The sequence below is a fragment of the Apteryx mantelli genome, chromosome 6 (genome assembly GCF_036417845.1).
Source record: "Apteryx mantelli isolate bAptMan1 chromosome 6, bAptMan1.hap1, whole genome shotgun sequence".
Taxonomy (NCBI): Eukaryota; Metazoa; Chordata; class Aves; order Apterygiformes; family Apterygidae; genus Apteryx; species Apteryx mantelli.
The window spans coordinates 44954576-44969211 of NC_089983.1; the positions used below are offsets into that span (position 1 = coordinate 44954576).

At 37.9% G+C, this 14636-nt stretch overlaps 1 protein-coding gene across 1 annotated transcript in view; it reads right to left on the reverse strand.

Moving 5' to 3' along the window:
• Positions 1-14636, reverse strand: part of LRP1B (LDL receptor related protein 1B) — a 752762-nt gene that overhangs the window by 34562 nt on the left and 703564 nt on the right. Inside the window, exons 82-83 of the mRNA XM_067299399.1 lie at positions 13011-13136; positions 4762-4926 (exon numbers count right to left, since the gene is read on the reverse strand). Of these exons, the coding sequence (XP_067155500.1) occupies positions 4762-4926; positions 13011-13136 (291 nt within the window). The remainder of the gene's footprint in view (positions 1-4761; positions 4927-13010; positions 13137-14636) is intronic.

Below are 14636 nucleotides of genomic sequence, written 5' to 3' on the forward strand. Positions count from 1 at the left end.
TTAATATGTTCAAGACATTCAGTAAATTATTGCTCCAACATTTTTACTTTAATCTCAGAAAAAAGGAAGTGTATTTTTATGTTAACATTTTTTTCAAAATTCCCACTAATTCAGTTTATTGGAAAGTGTTCATTATTATAACCAAACTTTTAATTACATGTCTCAGATGTGTACTTTTAATTAACTGATGACATTTTCTTTGTTCAATTATTGTAGTTCAATACAACTGTCATAAACTTATAAATTTTAATTAAAGCTGCCCCAATCTTCAGCTATATAATGTTCACATAGGAATTTGCCAAAAGGCTTAGCAGTAAGTAAACCAACAGTGAATAATCCCTGAATTGCCAGTGGGATTTGTTTAACAAATTAACATGTGTGTGCAGATAATGAGGTTCTACAGCTTACCACATCCAGCAAAGATTTAACACAATCAAGTTTTAAAAAATGAGTAATACTCCGCAGTTTAGTTAATTGGTTATCACATTACTATTATACTTTAGGTGGTGAAAGAGAACAGAATTTACAAGCTCAGTTTCACTAGAAGTGCATTGTACATGCTGTGTCATTCTACTTATATCAGAATATGATGAAAGATTTGTTTTCAGGATATGTCTACCTCAGTATTCAAACCAGAATCCAACAATAAGGAAATTCCCTGACTGCTAGGGAAGCATCACAGCAGCTGTGACCCTGCAGAAGCTCATTTTCCTCTGAGGGCTCTGGGCCAAATACCAGTAACATGTAACAGAAAAGGTTTCCCATGAGGAGACAGAAAACATGGGCAACAGCAGCTTGGATGAGCCAACATCCCAGCAAGACGACCAGATTTTGCCCTGAATTTACAGAGGCACTTCTATGTGACAGAATGAACAGGCAGCAAATGACTCCTTGGAACCAGGAGAAGGTGGAAATATAGCAGCTACAGGGTCCACCCTTCTCTGTCATCATGCTGATGGTCCATGACAGCCATCCGCATGGTGCACCAGTGCGGCTGCCTCTGCTCACAGTGGTGCTAGCCCAGAGACACACGCTTGCAGCTGTGCAATCTAAACGCACTCACAGTCCCGAAAGGGGATGCACGTAGAATGACACTTGTTAGATAGACTGCATCAAGGCTATTTGAGTTGGATAATACAAGAGAATCAATAAGGGCAATTAGAGCTTCTAAGAAAGATGGATTCCAAATAAGCTGAAGTTATCTCCGTCATTTCTGTTTTGCAGATAGAATCTGGATTGGCACTAGCACACATATGCAACTTCCAGAGGAAAAAGCTCAATCATTTTGAATAAATAAAAAGGAGAAAATTTGGAAAATATGTGCAACTTTTTGGCATCAGTTTAGTATGAGAGTTTGATAAGCCAATTGATTAAAGGATGAAGAATGTAACTGCTGCTTTTTGATGAATTGGTCACGAATATTTTCATATGGGAGCTGGTATGCACAGATAGGAATAGTATAGTAAAACAAATTAAAATGGTATTGGGCTGACTTAATTTCCATAGTAATTTTGTACTTTCCAGACATGAAAGAATTCCCTACAGAAAAAAATGTATTTAATATACCTATTGCTAGTGGACAGGTCAACCTGGTAGGACGCAATATTTGAAATCTGGGCACTTACTACAATGCTTAAGTTCTATAATCATGAAGGAAAAACAGAGGAATTCCTGTGAATACAGAACCTATACATTCCTAGATGTTGCAATGTGCAACATTAAAGCAACGTGTACACTAACGACTCGCACATGAATCTGACAAAGCAGATCAGCCCTTTTTTGAAGGCTCAGATAATGAGAAGGAAGTGTGTGAATGCTGGTCTCTTCTGGTTTTCACATCCTCAGTCCAAACTGTGAATTGTATGTGCAGCCCTTGCAGCCAAATGTGCATTGACTGAATGATATTTAGCATAGTGGTATATTTTAGTGGAAAGAGGAAACTGTTGTTGCAAAAATACATGAGGAATTATAAAACCAGTTTTGTTGAGTTAATAGATTACAGGTATTGGGTGCCTCTGAGGTGTTCAGTTTAGCTTTCTCTTATAAGATATATAAGTACACCATGGATTAAACTAGGATATGGGGACATCTTGCTGACATGGTAGTTTGTTTTGGGAAGACAGGATTTATGGCCTGATATAAATAAGAAATACAACCTGATAAGAAATAGAGATTTCTTCTTAATAGAATATTTATAGGGTTTAGGGGCAAGGCTTGCAAGGAAGATGAGATGGGGATCAATTTGAAAATTTTATCTAGAATGCTGGATGGAGTCACCTTGATTTAGAAAGATCCATGGTATTTTTTCCCACGTCTCTAGCACATGGAAGTTATGGCACTGGCTTTAAGGCATGGCTACACTCATGAATTGGAAATGGCAGATGTGAGATCCATTTAACTTGAAATATGGTTATTAAAAAATTGATCAAACTGGAAAAGGAGAAACAACACAGCAAAAGAATATTCCTATCAGCAGGTATGTCCAGTAAAAGTCATCAGAACTTTTGACATCCGATAGACTTGGGAGTCAGGTGCCCTCTTTGTACTTAGAGGTAGCAGCTGCAAGTTTAAGATCCAGTTCTCCTTTGGTAATGAGCAAGAATGGCTCTGCGCTGGTCTCAGCTCACAAAGGCTTGGCATGCTTTGGCCAGATGTGGTACAGTAAACTTCTGAAGCAGTTAAAGATTTGGATTCCCAGAATCAGGCAATCAGAGAGTGGAGTGTGGATTGCGGTCACGTCAGTGCTGGCTCTCCTCGTGCTTTTTTGGTGTGGTTACATTTGCCTTTTTGAGACCAAGCAGAAATAAGGATGTCTGAATGTCCAGGCCCTCTACAGCAGATGGGGTCACTAATAACAATCCAGCACAAGTATATTTTAGGATATGCCCATATCTCTCCTTCATTCACTGGTGACCAAACCTACTATGCTAATTATGCCATCCAGCAAGGTGGAGAGATTTTAGAGGTGGTATTTAGCAGGAAAAAAAAAGTCCAGGATACAGAATAGGTGTGTGACCACAGCAACTGTTAGCTGTCCAGGAAAGAAAGAAGCAGCTGCTGGAAGTGAGTGAGTTCCACGGTTACTGCCCAAAGGAAGAAAACTCTGAAGTCTCTGCAGGATTCACAAGTAAGCTGAATTATAGGAGCTAAGTTATTAGTTGTATAATGCCTTATAACCCCATGAAAGTATCAATTAAATGCCAGATATGTAGAGATGTGGGAGTAAATATAGTTTCTTCAGGTGACAGTGAAGTTTTGGCATGTCATTTAAATCACCTGTGTGTTTTTCATTCACTTGCATATCCTCACTAAACACGTATTGATCTCACTAAATTGATAAAAATCTCAGGCTATCATTTCTGTCAGTAGTTCCATGAGCTGTTAGAAGCAGTTTCAAGTATAATTGATCAATATCAACTACACATAATTCTCATTTTCTAATAGGTAGTCATTATTACTGATATTCACTATAAACGATATTACTAATCCAAAATGATTCAGACCTGAAGAATGCTTTGTTTGGCACCCAATAGATTACTAGATTTGGATTCACTTAGATTTTTGCCACCACATCTCATTAGGCAAGATGGTACGAAGAAGGTAAGGATCCACAGAAGCTGGTATAGTAAGGGAAGTTAAATAACTAAACTAAATAGGCTAAGTTAATTAGTAAGAAATGCTGAGGAAAATGCTGAGATCTAGGCTGCAACCCCCAATCACAGCAACTAAGATACATAACTTTCCCACGTCGCAGGGAGCTGTTTCCCTCCATCTGTGAGAAAAAGTCACAAGCTCTTCTTCTAAGGTCAAGTGCCTGCAATTTTCTTGTAGAGACCAAAATACTGTTTTTTTCATCACACATGAGGAAATGATTCACACCATCTTCAGGAGGTGATAGACTTCTCTGAGACGAAGAGACTAGACTTCAAACTCCCCCTCTAGCTGTTCCACTATGAATCAAATATTTAAATATTCCTTGGAGCGGAAAATTCAAGCTTCCCCTTTCTAACAGAATTACTAAGTTATAGAGTACTACTTATTACACTTTCTCTCTCTAGCCCAAACACTGTTTAATTACATTATACAAGCTACAACAGCCTACATGTAAGGGACAAAGATCAGTTCCCAAATATCTTTGGCTTGGCAGTCCGGATAATCTCCCTGAAGATAAGAGATGTGATTTCAAATTCCTTCAAGCAAACAAAGGATTTGAATTCTGATCAACCAAATTTTCCTGAGAGACACATGAGGAAAATGCCTCATTTTGTGAATTCTAATAAGACATAGGTAAAAGACTGAGCTCACACATCTCTAGTTTAAGGAAATATCTCTACGCGTATACCCAATAGCACCTAAAACTTTAGGAGCAGCACAAAAAATTTCAAGGTAGAATTTAGATAGATAGAAGGCAAGGTGCGTGTGTGGGGGGGATTGGCCTCCAGGTGTGGTTAGACTTTGGCCTTCAGCCTGCTTTTACAATTCCCTTTCTACACCTCAACATTTGTGTCTCTACACTGAATACTTACACGCTCCCTTTTGTGGGATGTAATTTATTTCTGCTCAGACACTGAGATACATGAATGAAAAACACTATTTAGTACAAAGTATGTGTACAGTATATACCGCCATATTGCATATAGTTTATGCTTAGACAAAGGAAAGAAGCTACAAACAGATAAAACATTACAAACAAGGAATAGATTTGAACACTTAGATTAAGGTCATTATACTAATATCCGAAAGCTGCACAGAAATATTTACCAAGGACAGAGGCTCCACAGGTTCCTCCGTGCTGACAGTAATTGTAACAGTGGTTCCTCTCGCATCGTTCACCGGAATAGCTTGGCCAGCAGTGACAGCGGGGATCGCCCTTCTCGTTTATAATGCACTTCCCTCCATTTTCGCACGTCAGTTTACACGTATCATCTGCAGTAAAAACACACAGGGATCACTGGACTTTTCAATAATTTCAGCAGTTCTGTTTCAGGTTACTGGCAAACCAGAACTTGGGGGCATTTTAAACAGATCTGCAGTTCCTGGTAACGGGGAGGGAGGGGGATTCACTTTTCAAAATGGAGAGAGCAAACCGTTACTGCTGTTTCCACAGTGCTAGATAAAAGATAGTTTTAGGAGACCATAAGCCCTCCTTGGAAAGGCTGTCAGGAGCTCCACGCTGGGCTGAGCAGCAGCGTGCTCTCCTGTCCCCCTGGACACTGTACACTCTCCTGCACGAAAGGCAGCGCCTCCGCCGTGCAGGCACTGAGTGCTCATGAAGGTGCTGCCACTTTCTTAGCTCCCAGGTACTAGGTAACACAGATCCCCAGTAGGCCAGATTCAATCTTTCCATAATGCTATTTGCAGTTAAATTTGTGCCTGTCTTGGAAGCACTGTGAGAAATAAATCTCTATTCATTTCAGTGAACAAGAAATCAAATCACTCAGTGACACCAACAAGGAATTAATTATAGAATAGCATGCATACAATGCTCAAACATCCAAATAATTGTAATCCTAAAGAAACAGACAAGCACCTTTTCAGCCCAAATTATGCCTTCAACAGTAAGGCCTTTCATTTCTCATATAACAAAATGAATTCTGTGAAGCCAGACTGATGCCTAACTAATCCAGCAGTTGAACCTACACGCCCTTTTAACAAGAGGGACAACGCAAACACTGAGACTATTCAGTAATAGATCCACCAGTAACACCGATGTTTTGCTGAATTAGTAAGTTTTAAACAACACATGAAAAAGATTACGGGTATCCTTTATCTCCTACGCTTTTCCAGATCTAAGATTGATTGACACAGGCATGCCAACTCTTCGTCCTGCTGTTTAAAGAAAGAGGTTGCTTCTCAAGTGCTGAATTTAGGAAAGCCTGATATCCTAGAGCTAAGGTTTTGTGGCTGAGGCATCTCAACTGCAAGGTTTGGGCTCTGAAGTTTTAACTGTGATCAAGGCTTTGAGAAGTGTTCTCTCGAGCATGGACTCTACAGAGCCCAGTAATATAACTGGACTTTCGCAGCAGCCTCTCCTGCAAACTAACCTACATCTCTCTTTTCTGCCTGTCAAGGTCCTGAGCACGCCCCTCCTCTTAGGGGTTTGGTTGCCTCTCACCAAGGCAAGACCTGAGACGGTGCACAAGTGCAACCCGGGATCAAACTCCAGTGAAAAGACCTGCAAGAACAGGGGCCTTCACCTGCCTTTTGCTTGGGAGCTGCCTTTAAGCTCAGGCCCTCACCTTTGGTCCCCAGGGGAGCTACGCTGCAGCCACGTCCTGGCCTGGCCATGCAGGTGCCCACCCCACCCCACGGACCTCGCCTCCTGCCTTGACCTTGGACCTGCCTCGTCACCGGGGTCCGGGCAGCAGCCCTGCGCCCTGCCAGCCCCGCTGTCCCCACAGCTGCGTCCCTGGCACGGCAGCCTGGCCCTTGCTGCTCCCCACCACGAGCCAGCTGCTTAGGCAGATCTCGTGGGAACCCATCATGCTTGAAGCTACCACCCCTCTCGCACATTAAGTGGAAACAGGACAACAAATCTGGAAGCTATTGCGGGGGGACTGACTGGCAGAAAATGTGATTATACAAACCTCATGAGGTCAGAAGTTTAGAATAAAAAATATGAAATGCCATACAGTCTTTATTTTATTGGTATCCACCTTGGATATATAAGTCTGCTGCAACAAAGCTACTTTGTATTTGGGAGTCTGAAGATGCCTCAGGATTTTATTTATTTAGGTGGTTCATTAAATCCTTTGATGTTCCATGAACCATTCTTCAGTTACTCATTATAGAAGTTGTTTAAATGAATAATGCAGCATATCTTATTGGACAGAAGCCCTATTTTTTTTGCTTATCTTATCTGTTTTACTTATCATTAGTCATGAGTTTATAGAGCAGAGCTTAGTAAAAACTGAATAAGTAATACTGAAGTACAGACAAATGCTCATTTTTATGAACCTATAGCAAAATTCTTAAAATATCAGCTCCATTTTGCTTCTAGAGTAATTCTGAAGAATTAAGATATAAAATTTGAGAAAAATATATAAATTAAGAGAGACTCCATGAATTCAACATAAAAATACACTATCAAAAGGCATATTTATAACTACAAAACATGAACTACAAACTTCATAGTTACCCTAACTGCACCAGGAAATACTCACCCCTTCATATTTTCATAAAAAAACACTGGGCCAAAAATTGCCTGCAGTAAAGCTTTTCTAATCCAATTGGCTTTCAAAGATTGGGACACTCATGTCCTATACTTTTTAAATGCAATATATATTAAGTAACTTTACATGATACTCAACTGAGAAAGTTTCTGAGAAAGAAACAAGAAAGAAAAATAGGAAAGGGTATAATATTTTGTATCATCACAGAATTATTAAAATTCTCTGCTTTTTCTCTCTCTATCAAATATTTTAAATTCAAGAGTTTAAATGTGACTTAAATATGAAACAATCAAGGAAAAGTTTCTACAACAATTTTGGACTTTAAGCAAGCTAAGAAATAGGATTGAAAGATGAAGATAAGCTAGTTTTAAAATCCTGTGTTAGACTTTAGCAATATAAGGGCTTTAATGCTGTTGTTTTGTTGTCTGGAAGTAGAGACAAGAATCAAATTACTCTTGCTGATTCACATCAACTGAGTACAAAAGGGGAATCAGATGCTTTTGTGTGGGAGAAAGGAACAGAATGGTCCTGTAGAAGACAGGAAGAAAAAAGAATACAGGAGAGAAATACAGAAGAATGGTTACGAAAAGCTGAATACTCTTAATTTGAATTAGCGAAGAGCTTCAGAAGAGCTGGGAACATCTCTAGCAAGTACGCCCTATTGGAACAAAGTAAAGAAAAAAATTTTTTAAATCAAAAATGTTTCTACCTTGAGTAAAGTCAACACTGGTCAGATCTTGCTGGAACTCCAACTCAAACACCTCTCAGTTGTCCTTTTTAATTCTTGAAATGTCAGAAGTAAATAATTTCACTTGCTAAACTATTGGCTAATATTCAAGCTACTGAATCTGACATGATAGAAAGTAAATGGTTATAGGTCATGTAATTTTATATATTCTCCCCTAGTCTGATTATTTTGTCTTCTGCTGCCTTGGTTTGTCTACTTCAATCTTAATATTTCTTCAATAAAGAATAGAATAACTTTGATTTGCTCTTTTTCTTACATTTTTTCCTCCTGATATGAATGTTTGATAATATTAATGAACTTAGGGCCTATTTGCTCAATTTTTGCCACTTTCCTCTAACCAAAAACAAACTTCTTACACAGAGGAAATACTGAAAAAGCAGCAATGCAAAACTTTCTGAACTACTGATACTTCTACCTTTACTTGTTCACTTTTTAGATATTCCATCCCTCTCTCCCAAACACACACATACATTTCTTTCATTGGTACATCTATAAAAACCCTTTCTTTCTTGAGCAAAATACATCTTACTTTTCGCTATTTTGCCCTCTGAAAGATCCACTGATTTCTAGACTAGCAGCTTATTGGAGAGATGATGCTATGGAGCAAAAGGTGAACGAAATATACTCATTGGGACAAGAACAGTTTTCCTCTGCACAGTGGAAAATATTCTTCTCAGGTGGCATAAAGTTATTTGCTCTTGCCGACCCTGAAGAGAAATGTGTAGTTATATTTACTAAGCTGAATGCACCCATTCAAGAGACTCAAGTTCTCAAGTTCTGGTAAGGTTGTATAAATATTTCTGTCACCCCAGAAGAGGCCACTACTATCTGTCAATTCTCCATAAGCCAAAACTTATAGGAAGTTGCAATCTCCAAATTTTGTCTGAATGCTGTAAGACAGACCCTTCTCTTTGAAGACCACTTCATTGCCCTTCACATATTCTGCTTTTAAAAATCCATTTACTTTACAATCCCAAATGGAACAGAAGTGTTCAGAAAAGGATGCACAGTGAGAAAAACTAACCAAACACCTGCTGTAATTTAATACATTTTTTTATGTTCTGGGAAAACATCAGTCCCAATGGTATATCCCCATTGTAAACACAGAAGATAACTGCTGCAACCAATAGATTCTTTCAAACAAGAAGCAGCTTTCTGTGTTTGACCACTGTTCTATTTGCTATCGAAAAAGACTGAAAGCAGGACAGAAATCAAGATAGCATGGATTGAACTGCCGTAGCTTTTGCTAGTAAAGCTCCCTGAGCCAAAATTTGTGGGTGAAAAGGAAGTATGTAGGGATTAAGCTCTACATCCCCAGCCAGAGAGCATTTGGTCTGCCTGCAGTCTCAGTTTGAAATAGGCAAGCACCCACAGAAATGCACTGCAGGAAATACCATGATAAATTAACGGTTTCATCTGCTTTCAGAAGCAATATCATATCTGAACCTTTGTAATTTTTTTCAGGCTTTTCCTCCAGCCAAGACAGCACAAATATCCCCTTCCTAAAACGAAAGTGATAAACATTCAGCTCCAAAATACTGAACTCCTGGAAGTATTCCATTACTCTTGCTCATTCCTGTGATTTTCTTCCATTTTCTTCCAGTGCAAATCTCCCTTTGCACTTTCGTCTTCCTAATAACATATTTAGCTTCTTTGTGCCACAGATAATTAGATATATTAAAGCGAATGTGTATAAATCCACTGGTTTCTTTTGTAAACATAAAGTGGTACCCTACCCATTTAAAAACTAAAGAATAGCTTCTGAACTGAAAAAGTCATGCCTGTCGCAGTCAATACATAAATCAGAAAAAACTTTGTGCTCCATCAATCATAATCAGCTATGGAAAAAAAGAGATGAAAGCTTACCTAAGAACAAATAGGAATCAGTTTTGATTTTGTCTTAAAAATATTCTGAATTTCATTCAGCATGACACGTGTTGCAATAACTCTGGCTTGAAAAATCCAAGCCAAACCAAAAAACTGTTTTAATCAGTTATAACAGATGCTGTTAAAGCAGCTGTCTGGAGCACTCTGGATTCATTCTTATAGAAAGCTACTGGGGATTCAATATTTATAATTTTTCACACAGGACTCATGAAGAAAAATCAGTTGGATGAATCAAGTCATTAGTGCTATTACGCAGAATTTCAAACTTACCTCAATTTTGTTTTGTTAAAAAAAAATTCAGTGAACTTCAGACTCCAGAGTCTGAGTCACTTTTTGGGCCATAGTTACAAGAAACAACGGAATACTGAGAGGACTTCCCAGTCACCAACCAACTATTAAGCTGTAGAAAGCATGCAAGGCTTGTTCACAATAGTCATGCAAAAAACCCACCAAAATGAAAAATGTCACGTTAATAGGAAGAACACTGTTTCTCGAAAATAATCATTATTTGTTGGCCTGCATTTTTCAGAGGGAGAGAGACTAATGCATTGTCAAAATGAAGTCCTCAAACACTGACTCTCCTGAGGGCCAGTACTCAAGAAAAACTGGGAACCTTAGATAGCTGTACCGTTTTGACTCTGTTAAGTCATGAAAATGTAATAGTAACTTCATTACTACATTTTTAAAGACCAAAACCACTTAGAAGACACTAAAAATAAAACTCTTAAGGATGCTTGATAAAATACTGTTTACTACAGTAACCTGAATTATACATAACAAAACCAGTTAAAGAGAGTTTCATAGATGGTCGTGCCTTAGAATAAAATCTCCTGGACTTCACTCTTCAAGGGTCTCATCAGAAGACCACTAAAAACAACAGGGATCTTTCAATTGACTTTGAATCAGAATTTTATTGCAGAAATTGACATAAAATATCACTATGCAATCTTGGATTAAAGCTGGATCAATATTCTGCAATATAAGGATTTTGACAAGATTTTGACTGTTTTGGGTTATTAACTTCTATCATTTCACCAAAAATGCTCTGAGACAGTGAAGAAAATACAATGCAAGATTTTAACAAGTGAAATGTATGCAGTTTGGGATATTTCATAGGTATTTTGTAGCTTTTCATCAGAACAGAATAGTAAGACTGTCTTCCATTTTTTACTCAATATTTCTTTCAATATAACTTTTTAAAGGAAGAAAATCTGTTTTATGACTTGGCTTTCAGTAAGAAAAGGCATTTACTACAAATTTAAAAGATGTTTCTTGTTTAGAGGCTCTTAGAAACCTAGTAAGCACAAGTGGTTTGTCAGCCTGCCAGTAATTATAATCTGTGTTCATTCAAGACGCTGACCTTGAGGGTGACTCTGATCTTGCCAAGAATCTCTGCTGATCCCTGCAAGGCTAAGTAGAGTGTGCTAAGTAGCATGCAACAAACATTTAAAACCCATTTCATACTTTTTCATAAATGTCAAAAGAGTGCAAAAACGTATACTTGCTAGTATGTTATGATGCTGAGGTTAGTGTTTGTTCATAATTTGTAATCTGTGAGGCTACAAAACCTGCAATCTACAATCAGTAGAGGAAAATATACAAGAAAAAACCTATGCTAGGCAATACTAGAAATATAATTTTTATCACAAAACTAAGAAATATTTATTCAGCAATGTGTAAAAAGGTATAGTAGATAACACAATTGTGGGAGGATACCAGAAAATACCTCCAGATATTTCTTTAATAAAAACATAATGTCTTGAAAGCTCTACCATGGCATAATCTCTTACCCCACAAGTAAAACTGTAGCATTTCTGAAACTATGGGTTCAAATTACTACCAGTCACCAGCAAAAAACCAGGATTCTTTTATTTGTCCTTTCTTCAACACTTAAATACTAACTATGGGCCATTTTTAATAAATTTTAGGTGATATGGCCTCAGCAGAAAATCTTGTGATGACAAGTCAGAGGTAGCCAGGCAGAACAGTTTCCATCTCGGATAAGCAAATATCTGGTAGTTGAAGGAGCAGTGAGGGTAGATATTCTCTGTAGACATAGGGTGTTTAGACTGACTTTGTCTTAAAAATTACAAATCTGGTAGAGCATACTTATGTTTTCTACTACATCTGGTTCAGTGACGTAATTTCTCTCATAACAGTAGAAATTGTTATAAAACTACTGTAGAGTTGTATAACTATTGTATGAATCTACATTCATAGCTATTCAGCCACAGAGGAACCATAATTAAGTTTTCATTTACTGTATTTTTGCTAGAGCGTGATGTAGTACATATAAAAGTTGGTGCTGATGTAAATGCAACGCATATGCTGTACTCTTACTTGAGCAAAAAGATGAATGGGTTTGTTATGTAGGACAAGTTCTGTAATATTGTTTTACTCTATAAACTATTTTTTAAAATTGTAGATTTCTTGATACAGAAAGAGAAATACTGCTAGTCAGGATAGTTTTATTAATCCCACATCATAAAACACTGACACGCTGTTACATTAATTCAGTATTTAAAGATTAGGAAGTCTTTAATAGGTGAGATTTCCCCCACAAAATGGAATGGTGACATTTCATTTAAATTAATTAAATTACTAAATTGAGCAGGTTAAGTACTAAGGATCTCACCAAAATATAAATCACTTCAATTTCTGAGCCTAGAATTAAACATTAGAGGAACATTCTGACGCATTCTGACTTTTCATACACATGAGAAATCCTACTTTATGATTTCTGGAAATTTTTAAAACTCAAGTGGACTAAAAATCCATTCCAGTTGGTTAACCACTTAACCCATTAGGTTTGGCCAGAACTACAGTGGCAATAATTTTAAGCATTTTATACTCTTCCTTCTATAGCAAAAGTCACATTCTTTATTTTTCCTAAAATATAGCAAGAATTAAGTAGATATTCTACCATGAACTCTGGTTTCCTGTGTCTTAATACTACACTTCTAACAATGCGTATCATTTTACATCAGTTCAATACGATAGTTCATTTTTCATTTTGATGAATACAAACAGTTTTTTGAAGCCAATATTTTGCTTCTTCACTATTTACTTTCCATTTCAGGTGAGTAATAGATATGTTGAACAACATCATAGAACTCCAACCCACAGACAGCCTTGCCTTTTGCCATGACAAAAACTGACCATTTCTTTTATTTTTTGTTTCTCATGCAGTCTTCAATACTCACCTAACAGGTTCAGATCAATGCATGTTCCATTGACCAATGATTTTCCTTCTGGACATGCACATGTTGCACCAGAAGGGTTGAGTAAACAAATGAATTCACATGTCAGGTCCAAGCATGGATTAGGCACTATTTGAGAAGAGAAAATATATAAAAGATTATCTTGTTTATAATTACACTGTGTTACAGAACTGGAAAAAAATGAATAATCAGATATACATAATTATGATACACTTCTGGTTTCCAGGATATCGACAGCCTGAAGTCAATGAACACATTCACTCAAGTGGCAGCACAAGACTCATGCCAACATAGAATTTATTCCAGTAACAACAGATTTAAAAATGTTAAAGCAAGACATTCAAGAAGTAAACATCGGTTTTTAGTGCTAAGAGAATTATTTAACACCTAAATGTTCATTGCAACAGTATTCATTCATAAGTCAGCAATTTTCATTAACTCTCCTCATTCTACACCTCTCATTTTACATTGCCAGCTTTTGCCGTGATTTTATCAGCTGCTGACTGACCTAAGAAGATCTGTATTTGGCTGAAATATTTTCAGGAGTTTTAGCTGCTGCAGATAATACTGTTGGGATCATAGCAAACTTTACTCCTCCAGCGGAGTTAATACAGATGCCAGCACTGTACTGGAAGCACTCTGCAAAAGTGATACCCTCACACTTCCCCAGCAGTGACTGTGGACTAGACTGAATTGGAGAACTCTGCAAGGGCTTAGAAATGCATTTGGGGCTTACAACTTCACTCAACCCACTAATTTTAAGCAAAAAGGGTGGCTTGAGATCAATCAAAAATATTACTGATATTTCTAGATATCTTTCTCAGGTGTGTGTTCACCTTCTCTCTCACCTGCAGTCAGTGCTTCTGTCTGCTTCCTGGGAAGGTCTGCTCCCACCTGCCTAAAAAAAGGCTTCCCTGAATATTCTCCAGAGTGGCGAAAGCCTGCATGGCAGCTCATGGCAGGAATGATGCAGCTCAACACCGTCACTAAAGCGTCCTCTCACACGAGCAGTGCAGGTGAGCGGCTCTCCTTCACCATGCATGGAGCCAGAAGGCTGAGAGCTGCCTGAGAACTCAGCTTGGCTTTTTCAAGTGGAAGATTCACCTTAGTGCTTTGACAAAAATTCAGTCTGTCTTTAAGTTTCAGTCAGGTACAGTATCTTTACTCGGTACTCACATGATGTACATGTTTCTACTCCAGACAGAACTAAAAGGGTCAGTATTATATGCTGGTCACAGGCATGCGTACGCCATACATGTACTGCACACTATGTAGGGACGGTCTTTCCTCTCCATCCCACCTTTGGGGCACCACCGCAGAGGGCACAGCAAGCTTCCGCTTCTAATCTCACCACTGCCCCCTATCCTGCTATACAAACCTTACACTCGCTTGTAATTCCCATCGGATGCATCATTCATTTTGGCTTTCTCAAAAATAGCTTAAGCACCTAAGTTTTGTGCTCCACAGCAAATGAAGTAATTTTCTCAATAAGTTATTACTTATATATTTATTTACAAATCACTGAGTGTTTTTTTTTTATAATGAAAGACACTGTATTAATGAGAAATATTTTTGGAATGCTATTATGGAATTCAAACTTTCATAATC